Source organism: Artibeus jamaicensis, unplaced genomic scaffold (genome assembly GCF_021234435.1).
Source record: "Artibeus jamaicensis isolate MK-2021 breed Jamaican fruit bat unplaced genomic scaffold, CSHL_Jam_final contig_196, whole genome shotgun sequence".
NCBI lineage: Eukaryota > Metazoa > Chordata > Mammalia > Chiroptera > Phyllostomidae > Artibeus > Artibeus jamaicensis.
In genome coordinates, this window is record NW_026521401.1 from 2,805,152 (window position 1) to 2,817,438 (window position 12,287).

The 12,287-nt window shown below is 43.4% G+C and overlaps 1 protein-coding gene across 9 annotated transcripts in view; it reads left to right on the forward strand.

Moving 5' to 3' along the window:
- Positions 1 to 1,097: 1,097 nt before the first annotated feature.
- The window catches only part of KMT2A (lysine methyltransferase 2A), a 97,448-nt gene continuing 86,258 nt past the window's right edge, over positions 1,098 to 12,287 (forward strand). For 6 of the 9 annotated variants that reach the window (XM_053672417.1, XM_053672408.1, XM_053672412.1 and 3 more), the window contains exons 1-2: positions 1,098 to 1,566; positions 3,602 to 3,700. In XM_053672417.1, the coding sequence (XP_053528392.1) occupies positions 1,135 to 1,566; positions 3,602 to 3,700 (531 nt within the window). In that variant the 5' untranslated portion in view covers positions 1,098 to 1,134. The remainder of the gene's footprint in view (positions 1,567 to 3,601; positions 3,701 to 12,287) is intronic. The other 3 variants (XM_053672418.1, XM_053672396.1, XM_053672398.1) reach the window with 1 other exon arrangement.

Below are 12,287 nucleotides of genomic sequence, written 5' to 3' on the forward strand. Positions count from 1 at the left end.
CTTAGATCGCCGGCAGGCCCCAACCACGCAGTGTATCATAAAGCCCAGAGCTCTTCACCTCCCTCTCTCTCAATCAGAAACGTGCTCGTGAGCCTCCTTCCCTCTGCAGGCATATATTAGGGTCTGCTTTGCATGCAGCGACGGGCACTGAACTGAGGAAGGGGCGGGGACGATTTTGCCCGCCTCTTCTTTCTAGGCCCTGTTAGCCATCCAACTTTAGCTACGTTGTTAACACCGTCTTGTTAGCCAAGCACGCCTTGGCCCCGGTATACGAGCTGGAGAAACAGCCCAAGTCAATGCTGAAGGGTATGAAAAACAAGGGTTCTTCAGTCCCGAGTGCCTAGTAGGGCGAAGAGGTGGCGGGAGACCTGCCACTTGCTTGTGCATTTTGGAGAGAGCTCCAGCAGGAAAATGGGAGGGGCTCTTTTATTATTTTTTCAAAGCGCATTCGTTGAAGGCTTTTCTGTTTTGCATATAGTAAACTGAGAAACGCTTCCATTTTGCAGGTAGTACAAAGATGGGTCTTTTATCCTACTGGCGTTAAATTAAGGCCGAAGCATCTTGTGTCTGCGCCCGGAGACAGAAAGCTCACTAGGTTCCCAACCCGGCAGCTGCGTTATGCTGGAAGCTGCTCTCCCGAGTGGTTCGATTCCCAGGGCATCCCGGGAACGTGTGTACTCGGTCTCTGCTTCCCCCAGGCTGTAGGCGGCTTGCTTCCCTCGGCCTTCTTCCCCTTCTAGTCTGCGCCCCCTCCCCCTCTCCCCGGAACCCGAGCTCGGGTTCTGGCTCCTCGGCTTCCTTCCCCCCTCCTTTTCCCGAGCTCTGCCGCTCCCGGAGGGCGGGGTATGCAGTTATTCAGGTTGCTGGGCAGGCGGCGGGCAGTAGGCAGCCGCCCGGGCCTCGGGATGGCGTAGCACCATCCAGACGTGAGAAGCGGAGGCCCGAGCAGGGTATCCAGGTTACCGGGCCTGCTGGCGCGGCCCGGCACTCTGCACTGCGGCCTTCAGGACGCCGGCCGCCTGGCGGCGTCAAGCGGGTTAGGCAGGTTCCGGGGCTCTCGGCCCCCCCCATCCGCCTCCCCGCCCCCCTGTGTTGTCGCCTCTCCCTCTTGCTGCTTCACTTCACGGGGCGAACATGGCGCACAGCTGTCGGTGGCGCTTCCCCGCCCGACCTGGGACCACCGGGGGTGGTGGCGGCGGGGGGCGCCGGGGCCTAGGGGGCGCCCCGCGGCAACGCGTCCCGGCCCTGCTGCTTCCCCCCGGGCCTCCAGCCGGTGGCTGTGGCCCGGGGGCGCCCCCCTCCCCCCCGGCTGTGGCGGCCGCGGCGGCGGCGGGAAGCGGCGGGGCTGGGGCTACAGGGGGAGCGGCGGCCGCCTCAGCACTCTCTTCGTCTGCCTCGTCTTCGTCTTCGTCTTCGTCATCATCCTCAGCCTCCTCTGGCCCGGCCCTGCTCCGGGTGGGCCCGGGCTTCGACGCGGCGCTGCAGGTCTCAGCCGCCATCGGCACCAACCTGCGCCGGTTCCGGGCAGTGTTTGGGGAGAGCGGCGGGGGAGGCGGCAGCGGAGAGGTAAGGGGGCGAGGAACCCCCAGATCTGGGGTCTCGACCCTCAGCGGAGCCTCCTCCCCTCCCCCATCTGGGATTGTGGAGCGTCCTAATTTGGGGACCATTCTGGGGTCCCTGAACCAGGGCAGTGGCTCTCCCATCTTGGGACCCCCATACATGGGTTCAGATATCTCCAGGCGCTCCCACCCCGGCGTTTGAACCCATCTGGCTGAGTGCGTTTGCCTCCCCACTCTCCTCCTGACCCTTGCCCAAATGTCTTGGCACGGACCCTTCGCTGGGGCTTCCCATCCCGGGACTGAACCCCTCCTCCCTTCCACAGATTACCTCATCCAAGCAAGATTCCTCCCACCCTCCCTCCTAGGGACCTGATATCCACACCCCGCCTCCCTCTCTGGGCAGATGTTCCACTCTTGGGGCAGTTTTTCTGTTGGGTATCTCTCGGATGATGGCCTCATCCAGGTCCATAGTCTGTCCTTGGGGACCGTTGTCCCTTCCAGTACCTTGCTTCCGAAATCCTGATGAATCCCTTGGCTCCATCCCGGGGCTAGGTCCCTACTACCAGCCACTCCCCCTTCCTTCACCTCCGCCCTGGTCCCTCTCTCCCCACCCCCTACCCCAAGCAGGTAGTCTCCCTTATCCCGCCCTACCCTCCATCTCCAGAAAAATCTTTCTTCCTTTGCCTTCCTTCACCTTCTTTCCCTCTGAAGATAACGGTGATATTCTATACAGTGGTCTGCTTCCTCATCGTACAGAGCTACAGTTTCTAGCCTATTGGTAAATTACCTTCACTCCACCCTTTCCTACTTCAGAATGAAGGATTAGTGGCATCTTTGAGGGGAGATTGTTAACTGTCCCCTATGCTCAGAGAAGAGCATCTTCCCTCCATTCCTTCGGAGAGGAGGCAGGCTTTCCCTCCAGCTCCGAGGACGGGCCCCTGTGAGGGAGGTGTTTGTGGGGGACTTGGGCAGCACCCTCCGAGGGAAAGCAGCTGCTCTCCTACCCCACCCACTGCGCGGGAGAGCGCGCAGTCTCCAACCCTACCTCCCTTCTGGCCTCCTCTCAGCATTGCATTATTGATCCACGTTTTCCTAGGCCAATCCTGGGGCATGGAAGGGGTGGGGAAAGGGGGGTTGAGTAAGGAGGGTAGATAGGGACAGTTTTTCTTTAGTGCGTGGTAGTGGTGGTGGTTGCTTTTGGTTGGGAAAAAGGGAGTTATGAAGCAAAGTTATTCTTTTGAAAGAGTTAGGATTATGTCACTGATTTAAGATCTTTGCCCCTTCCACATTAGTACTGGGATAAGAATAGGGTTGCTTTGATAAGCATTATTCAGTCTCTCAGCAAAAAGGAAAGTTGCCCTAGGAAGGGAAGTTGATTGGAGGTTCAACCATGGCATTACGCATTTATTTTTCATTGGATGCAGAAAGGGAAATTTGAATTGTATGGAAGAGGGGAGAAGAGGATGAGGGATGCTAGGAGGAGGAAGAGCAGCTGTTAGGAGCCTAAAGGAAGCGCCGGGTATGGGGTTGCTGCTCTGCACTGTTCTTGATTGAAACAGAAAGGGAAAGATAACCAGGCATTTCCTGCGTGCTCTGCTGTTGGTGCACACAAAATATCCTGGGCAAACCCCTATCCCCTATTGTGCCCTGCACTCCTTTAGATATATGAAACATCCTGGGAAGAAGCGTGTGTGTGGGGGGGGGGTGGAGAGCCCAGAGATCCCAGCCCCTCCTTTCAAGGAGCTGGCATTTTTTAGTTGTTAGTCTTACTGCCTCCTTTTTAAAATCGTTTCTGAGGCAGCCTGATGAGACTGACAACAACCCGCCTTCTGACAGAGCAGGGAGGACATGATGGGGGCGTGTTCCTTGCTATGTAGCTAGCTGCAGCGGCCCGGGCCCTTTTCCCTGCCTCTCTCTGCTATATCTCCACCTCTGTTTCCCAGCCTTCAGAAGGCAGCTGCAGTCAGCAGGGTTGCTTGAGACTATTTATTGGTTGCTGTAGATTATTATTTTTTTGAAAGGCCAATTCTGTATTTTTTAAGCTAACAACACAGATCCCATGTAGTTGGAGAACCAAAGGCCTCATACATGACAAAAAGACTGAACCGGTCAGGTTACTTGCATGGAGTTGGTGCTTAAATGTGAGTTGATTTTGCTTTTCTAAAAGATACAGCAGCAAAAAAAAAAGATATTTCATTTACCTGCTTATTTTCAAAATTGAGACTTGCCTGGTTATATGTAAATTTTAGCCCCATGTATATTTGAGTATAATAAGAAAATATTTATTAGGAGAAGCTAGTCTATTTTAAGAGGATCTTTGGATGCCTTTTCTTTTTGTTTAGCATGCTTATGTATTTTGTATTAAGGACCAAGTGTTCACATTCCAAATGTTATATTAAAAAGCAAAGTTTTATGCTGACAGTTTCCAATTACAGCTTTTTAAGAGACTGGTGAGAAAGAGAGCCACCTGGATTCAGGGACCTAATGTCTGGGCACCAGAATATTTTATCTGTTGGTCTTTGATAAATCACTTTTAAAGTTTTAATCAGGTGCTAATATTTTCTTATCCACTGGCATTATTTTGCTTAGCAGTAGTATACAGTGAGTGAAGCCTCTTAAGGAATTGCAGTTGTTTTAAATAAGATCATATTAGTAAGGTTTTTCTTCTTTTAAAAGTTTTGTCAAAACAGTAGTTTCTTCATTATGAAAAGAGTGGTTGACTGCTTATTGAACTTTATTTTTTGTGAGTTGTTCTTAAGTGGACTGTTGTTTCATTGTGGACTGTTTCATTGTGGTCTGAAAGTGGACTGTTGTGTTTTCATGTGATAGTTTGAGGTAATCTAGTATGGGTTGGTGGTATATACATTGATTAGTGCTAATGCATAGTGATTATATCTTTTGACCTGCTAGTTTTCAATGTAGAAATCAAGCATTTTGTTATAGGGTCTTACAAATCAATGATAAAGTTCCAAAAGGGAGGTTTAGAACTCCCCTAGACCAACATACTTACAGAATTCTGAAGATTGTTTCTCAGAATTCACTCAGCAATGTATCAAGTCTTGACTGGATTCATGAAGATATGGTTTGTGATCCAAAATGCTTCTTGCCTCCTAAAATTCTGATTTGCTTTAAATGAATAATGACTATAACTTGTTCGTAACAAAACCTGAGTTAATACTTAACAGAACTAGTTTAAGGTGATTGAAAGGTACTAGAACTTCCAGATCACTTCCCTTTTTAAATTTCTTTAGCCATAGGAGACTAGTCCTCCACTGCCACATATTCCTAACTTCCCTCATTGAATATCTTTCTGGGTTCTACATGTAAGAGTTACATACTACATATAAGAGTTCTTCATGACTAAATTCTTGTGGAATGGGTTTATTTTTTAAAATCTAGGTGTTGCTGGTCTTCTGTTCTGGCCTTCTTTATGACAATTAGGAAATAGAATTTGAGTTTGATTTTTATCGAGCACTGTTAAGAAATCAGAGGTCTGCTTTTGTGCCTTCATTCTTGCCTTCATAGTGTCTGTTACAATTTATTGAGGATTATCTCAGGTAGTGTTAGCGCTGTTCTACTTTGCCATCTAAATAAACATACTACAACATGTTCTGTTGACTAGAATTTGGGCTGTTTGAAAATAAATCCCAGAAATGGTTTATTTATCACTAACTAGTCTTTGTACCTTCTCTACTACATCACAATATGTTGAAAGCAAACTTTCTACCCTGATCATAAAAATAGCAAACTTTAATTATATATAAATTGAAACTGAATTGCATTAGTATGTATTTGAACTGGCAGTTTAGTTGAGATAGACTGAGGTGGGCCCTTTGGTTGGGCTTAGAAAAGATGATGATTCTGTAGTGAGAGAGTATCTGTATTGTGTTTTTTTGTTGTTGTTTATTGGACATATGTACCAAGAGTGGGAGTTGCTCCTTCATTACCTTTACAGCTAATCCTGAGCTCGGTGTAAGGAAAATGAAGCAGAGAACGCAAGTGGACTAGAAGAAGCCTTGGAGTGGAAGCCTTTGGAAGTCAGTGGACTCTCTTCACGCTCATTTCTCACTGTTCAGTTATGGGACCATAGGCAATTCACTTTTAACCTTAAATTTCAGATCTGTAAAATGAAACGGTTGGGTTAATATTAGCTCCTGAATGCTTTCCTACTCCTTTCCATTGTGTGAAATTTTTGGTCAGGGCAGAACTTCTTACTGATTTTATTTAAAGAGTCAGAGTTAAAGAGTCTCTGGTTATTTTTAATATCAGGTTGTACATTTGCCCATTTAACTGGCATTACTGGGGAAGTTTTCATTGTATAAACAAAATATAAGGAGTTAACTGTATGGAAAAAGTCCTTTGCTGAAGTTGATGACGTTGTAGATGTACAACAGGTCAAAAGGGCAGTTGTTTTCAGTGTAGTTGGTGTATTCTTCCAGATATGTGAGGTGTTTAAAAAAGATTTTATTTATTTATTTTTAGAATGAGGGAAAGAGAGGGAGGGAAACATTAATGTGTGGTTGCCTCTCGCGCACCCCCTACTGCTGACGGACCTGGTGCACAACCCAGGCATATACCCTGACTGGTAATCAGACCGGGAACCCTTTGGTTTGCAGGCTGGCGTTCAATCCACTGAGCCACACCAGCCAGGGCTAGATATGTGAGCTTTTAAATGAAAAGAAAAATCCAGTACACTAATGTATTTATGACTCCGAAGTGATAGTATCTACGTTGCAGGGAGTGGTAGTTAATATGCTTTAAAATGTAGTATATAAGCCCTGGCTGGTGTAGCTCAGTGGATTGAACGTGGGCCTGTGAACCAATAGATTGTGGTTCGATTCCCAGTCAGGGCACATGCCTGGGTTGCAGGCCAGTTTCCAGCAGGGGATGCACCAAAAGCAACCATACATTGATATTTCTCTCCTTCCCTTCTAAAGATAAAAAGTTTTTTTTAAGTCTGAATTAAAGTAATAATTTTAAAAATCTGTTTTAAGAAAAGTTAAAAAATGTAGTATATAGTACTTTGGTTTGGTACTGAGTGAGCATCAGAGAAATGCAGTCTGTAGAACTTTTCTTCATTGAAAACCCTATGACATGTGCCCATTTAATTTATTAAGGAAAACCTTCCATTTAATTATCCTCTGGGACATAATTATTCACAAAATAGTAATTCATCTTCTGATTGGAAGTTGAGGAAAGAAAATACTCCTATCTTGACTCAGTTCCCATTTCTTTGCTCACCCCGGAGCTGTCCTTCCATTGAGCTGTGCAGACTCAGTACCTCTAGCCTTACTTGCCCTGTGGCTAGAGGGGGTTGCAGCAGTGCTTTTTCTTGTCCTGAGGGATCAAATACTTCAGTGCTTCTCTCTTTCGGAGACTCACTGTATTTTAATTGTAGGTCTCTTAATTGAGATGTTTTTGTGCCTGCCCACATTCCACTAGTGTTGGCACAGAACTTCAGCTTGCTTCTAGATTTAACTGAAGGTCTTCTTGTCTGTTTCCATTCTTCCTCTGCCAGGGTAGAAAGCCCAGCAGCATAGACCTTTGAGAAAGGGGGAAGCTTTGTTACTGTCACTACTTTGGGGAGGAATTTATTGTAGGATTGCTGGGATGGAACCTTCTTTTGTATGCATATGTTATTTTCAGGTATTAACAAAGATTAAATTACTAATGACTCTGACATAAGATAGCTACATTTTAGTTAGTCCTTAACCCTGTAGGCACTAGTGGGAGAGAGAAAGCTAAAGAGTTTAGAGTTAAAAAGTATTTGTTTGGGTCTTACCTACATTGGTTTAAAGCTTTATAAATAAAACCTTATATAGAGTAAATCACAGATGTTTTGTTGTTGTTGACTGGTAGGTGGTAAAGACAATCCATGAAATTATTGATTGCTCCTACAATTGTACAGATTTTAAAACAGACTGAATGAGAGTTAACCTTGAGATTTGAATTAACTTTTTGCTTAAAAAATACTTCAGGAGATTTTAGAAATTATTGAATTAATTAAGAATACTTCTGTAGGCTTCAATATTTCTTGAGAAGTTTAGGAATTGGCTAGACTTTTAGAGTAGTTTCAGAGTAAGGTAAAATATTTTTTCTGGAAAATGGAGCTTCACTTTAGTTTCTATTATATTAGTGCTCAAAACACAGCATATGTGGTGTGCTGCAGGCAACTGTCTTTTTTATTAATAAAAAAGGATTTTAAATCCTTCACCTGGACCCAGATGGTTTCATTGATCATATCAATATGGGGCAGGCAGACAAAGGACTACTATTTTGTGTTATAGTCATTTCATTGATTGTGAAGAAGGCCTGAAAGAACGAAGTACAGGATCTTTATGGCATGCATTAAAAAAAGCTGGAGGCTTGCACTCTTATACCTGAGTGGGTGGTTTTTATGGCCTAATTCCCTAATTGCTGGCATTTATGACAGTGCGGATGCCACTGGGTCCTGTGGCTGAGGTGGATTATGTTGAGAATGGAGAGAGAAAAGGGATCCTTTGTTAGGCTTTTCATTTTCTCCCTCAATAAGATCTCAGAGAAAGCCCTGAGGAAGTAGTAAGACACTGGGACTGAGGGAATAACATCCCATAAAATGGTTGTTTATGTTTTTAAGAGGGATGAGCTGCTTTTCTTAGCCTATCCAAAGGAATCCATACTACCACTGTTAAATATTTCAGTGAACTCTGTACCTTGTCAGGTTACAGACCAGAGGAAGCCAAACACTGTATCCTCTGCCAGACATTTACTTTTAGGCTAAGACATTTGAGAGAATTTTATTCTGTGATTTGTAGTAGTTGTTTTGGATGACCTAAATTCCCTTGTAGGATTAGTACAAAACTTGTTAGAGGCCACACTTGGTTTAATTTTTTAGATGTTGAATATACTACCCTAGTTAGTTTTAACAGTTAAAGATATAAATGTAGGAGTTAGTTGTCAGTTTTCTGTGCTGTGTGTGAAAATTCCCCTTTCTTTGAAATAAGTACTTGTTTTTCTATTTGAAAAATAGACTGAAGGGAGTTCCCCAGATATCTTACCTTTAATTATTGCTACAGCAGTGCCCCATGTAAGTAGCAGGTAGGATCTATTCCACTGGCATCTGTTTCTGGAGTTGCACTTTTCTTCTATATGTTTTGTTTTCTTGCATTTCTGTTTTTGTGTTTGGTTGGAATAATTGGGCATAGAATTTTTTTATGTCTTTTAGCAATAAGAGCTATGAACCTTTCTAACATTTGAACTGTTTTAATCCTTATGATCCAGGCTTTGCTGAAGGATCATTGTTGTTTCTCATTTTATAGCATCAAAGTATTGTAATTGTGGCTTTCTGTCTTGAACTAGAAAAGTAATGTTACTTCTGAGGAGTGTTTTTGGAGAAAAATTTTTTCATGAAACTCTCCTTTGTATTACCTTAGTTCTAAAAACTAGGAAGAAGTTAATCACAGATAATCTACACTGAGAGTAATAAATATTTATACATGCCTATATTCAGCTTCTGTCCATCCACGAGTATCAACTACTTTTATTTATTTATTTATTCCTTAAAATGATTTTATTTATATTTAGAAAGAGGAAGGAAGGGAGAGAGAGAGAGAGAAATATTGAAGTGTGAGAAAAACATAGATCAGTTGCCTCTTGCATCCCCTGACTCTGGGGAACTGGCCTGCATCCCAGGCATGTGTCCTGACTCAGAATTGAACTGACCACCTTTCAGTTCTCAAGCCAGCACTCAATCCACTGAGCCACACCAATCAGGGTAAGGATTAACTAATTTTTAGTTTAAATACAAACAAACAACATATTCCCTAGATTATTGCCTTTAATTATAAGCAGTAAAACCCTGTGGATAATATTTCCTTAAGCTTAGTTAATGAGGAAATCCTTTTATAATCTCTCAGATTTTTTATTCATATGTAAACACTTGTACCAAGGAGGAGAGTGTCTCGTTATCTAATCTCTAATAGTATGAGATAGTGTAGCACAGAATAATTAAGATCTGTTAAAACCTTGGGCTCTGGATTTAGAATGCCTGGGTTCAGATCTTGGCTCCACCATTTATGAGTTGAATGACCTTGGAAAGAATTCTTAACCTCTCCATGCTTCAGTTTCTTATACATTACTAGCAGTCATCTTCATAAAATTACTGTAAAACTTAATTGAAATTATGCATATAAAGTACTTAGTATTTTGCCCAGTACATAGGAATCCCTAATTATTACTAGGATTTGGGGGTTGAAAGGATATGAATGCTATACTCTTTTATACACTAAGATAACTGGTTTTCATTATTTTTACTTATACATGTATATGCCTATTTGAGTGCTATAATCTAGACTTTAGAATGTTCTTTTTCCTTATATATTTTATTGATTATGTTATTACAGTTGTCCCATTATTTTTTCTCCCCTTTATTCCGTCCCCTTCCCTCCTTAATTTAAACCCTATACTCCCTCTGACCAGCGTTCCCCCCCACACCTCCACTTAGTTCATGTCCATGGGTCGTACATAGAAGTTCTTTGGCTTCTCCATTTCCCATATTATTTTTAACCTCCCCCTGTCTATTTTGTACCTACCAATTACCAGTATGCTTCTTTTAAAAAATTTTTTTTTTATTAAATAGCGAATGCCTTTTCTAGCTCTTTGCCATTCTTTTTAAAGAAGGCAAACTTTTTTTAAAAGATTTTATTTATTTATTTTTAGAGATAAGGGAAGGAACGAAGAAAGAGAAGGAGAGGAACATCAATCATTGTGTGGTTGTCTTTCATGTGTTCCCTACTGGGGACTGGGCCTGCAACCCAGGTATGTGCCCTGGCTGGGAATCAAACCAGAGACCTTTATGGTTCATAGGCCCATGCTCAATCTATTGAGCTACACCAGCCAGAGCTCAGTTATTCTTCTTTATTCCCTGTACCTTTTCCCCCATTCTCCCACCTCCTGCTACCCGCTTATAACCCTCCATGTAATCTCCATTTCTGTGATTCTGTTCCTGTTCTAGTTGTTTGCTTATTAGTTCGTTTTAGTTTTTGTAGGGTCAGTTTTGATAGTTGTGAGTTTGTTGTCATTTTACTGTTCATAGTTTTGATCTTTTTCTTAATAAGTCCCTTCAACATTTCACACAATAAAGGCTTGGTGATGGTGAACTCCTTTAACTTGACCTTATCTGGGAAGCACTTTATCTACCCTTTCATTCTAAATGATAGCTTTGCTGGATAGAGTAATCTTGGATGTAGGTTCTTGCCTTTCATGACTTGGAATACTTCTTTCCAGCCCCTTCTTGCCTGTAAGGTTTCTTTTGAGGAATCAGTCTTATGGGAACTCCTCTGTAGGTAACTATCTCCTTTTCTCTTGCTACTTTTAAGATTCTCTTCTTACATTCAGTCTTGGTTAATGTAATTATGATGTGCCTTGGTGTGTTCTTCTTTGAGTCCAACTTCCTTGGGATTCTCTGGGCTTCCAAGACTTCCTGGAAGTCTACTTCCTTTGCCAGATTAGGAAAGTTCTTTGTTATTTGTTCAAATAAGTTTTCAAATTCTTGCTCTTCTCCTTCTGGCACCCCTATGCTTTGTATATTGGAATGTTCAAAGTTGTCCTGGAGGTTCCAAAGCCTCTCTTGTTTTTGTTTTTGTTTTTGTTTTGTTTTGTTTTTAATTTTTAGACAGAGGGGAAGGAGAAAGAGAGGGAGAGAAACATCACTGTGTGGCCACCTCTCATGTGCCACCCGCCCACTAGGGACCTGGCCCATAACCCAGGCATGTGCACCCATTGAGAATAGAACCAGCGACCCCTTGGGACACGGGTTGGCACTCAGTCTTCTGAGCTATACCAGCCAGGGCTCTCCTAATTTTTTTTTAATTCTTGTTTATTCCTTCTGTTCTGGTTGAATGTTGTTTCTTCCTTCTGCTCTAAATCATTGATTTGAGTCTCAGTTTCCTTCCTGTCACTGTTGGTTCCCTGTGTATTTTCTTTTATTTCACTTTGCATAGCATTCACTTCTTCCTTTATTTTGTGACCATACTCAACCATTTCTGTGAGCAGCCTGATTGCCAGGTTTTTTTTTAATGATTTTATTTATTTTTAGAGAGAAGGGAGAAAGAGGGAGAGGAACATCAATGTGTGATTGTCTCTCACGTGGCCCCCACTGGGAGCCTGGTCCGTAACCCAGGCATGTGCCCCTGCTGGGAATTGAACCAGCGACCCCTTGGTTTGCAGGCCAGTGTTCAGTTCACTGAGCCACACCAACCAGGGCTGATTACCAGTGTTTTAAATTCTGTATCTGATAGGTTGGCCATATCTTCATTGCTTGGTTCTATTTTTGGAGCTTTGTTCTGTTCTTTCATTTGAGCCATATTTTTTGGTCTCCATGTACCTGTTACATCAAAGGGGCAGAGCCTTAGGTATTTACTGGGGTGGGGCTTCTCACTTTGATGTGTAGTGAAGCTGTATGTGGGGGAGGGATCAGAGAGGGAACGGTGCTGCTTGCTTGGCTCTTGGCCAGCTTTTAGTCACTTCCCCTACTACCCATAAGTAAATTGGGCCTTTCTGGTGCTGATTCCTGGGTGGTTGGATTTGTGTACATTCCAGGACCCTGTGGGTCTCTCCAATGAACTCTCCTGTGATTGTCCTGCCACTGCAACCCCACAGGTTTTTTCAGTCAGAGTTTTGAGGCTTTATTTCTTTGTGCTGGAACTGCAGGTTGTATAGTCTGTCTTGCTCCCCAGTTGTTCCTCCTGG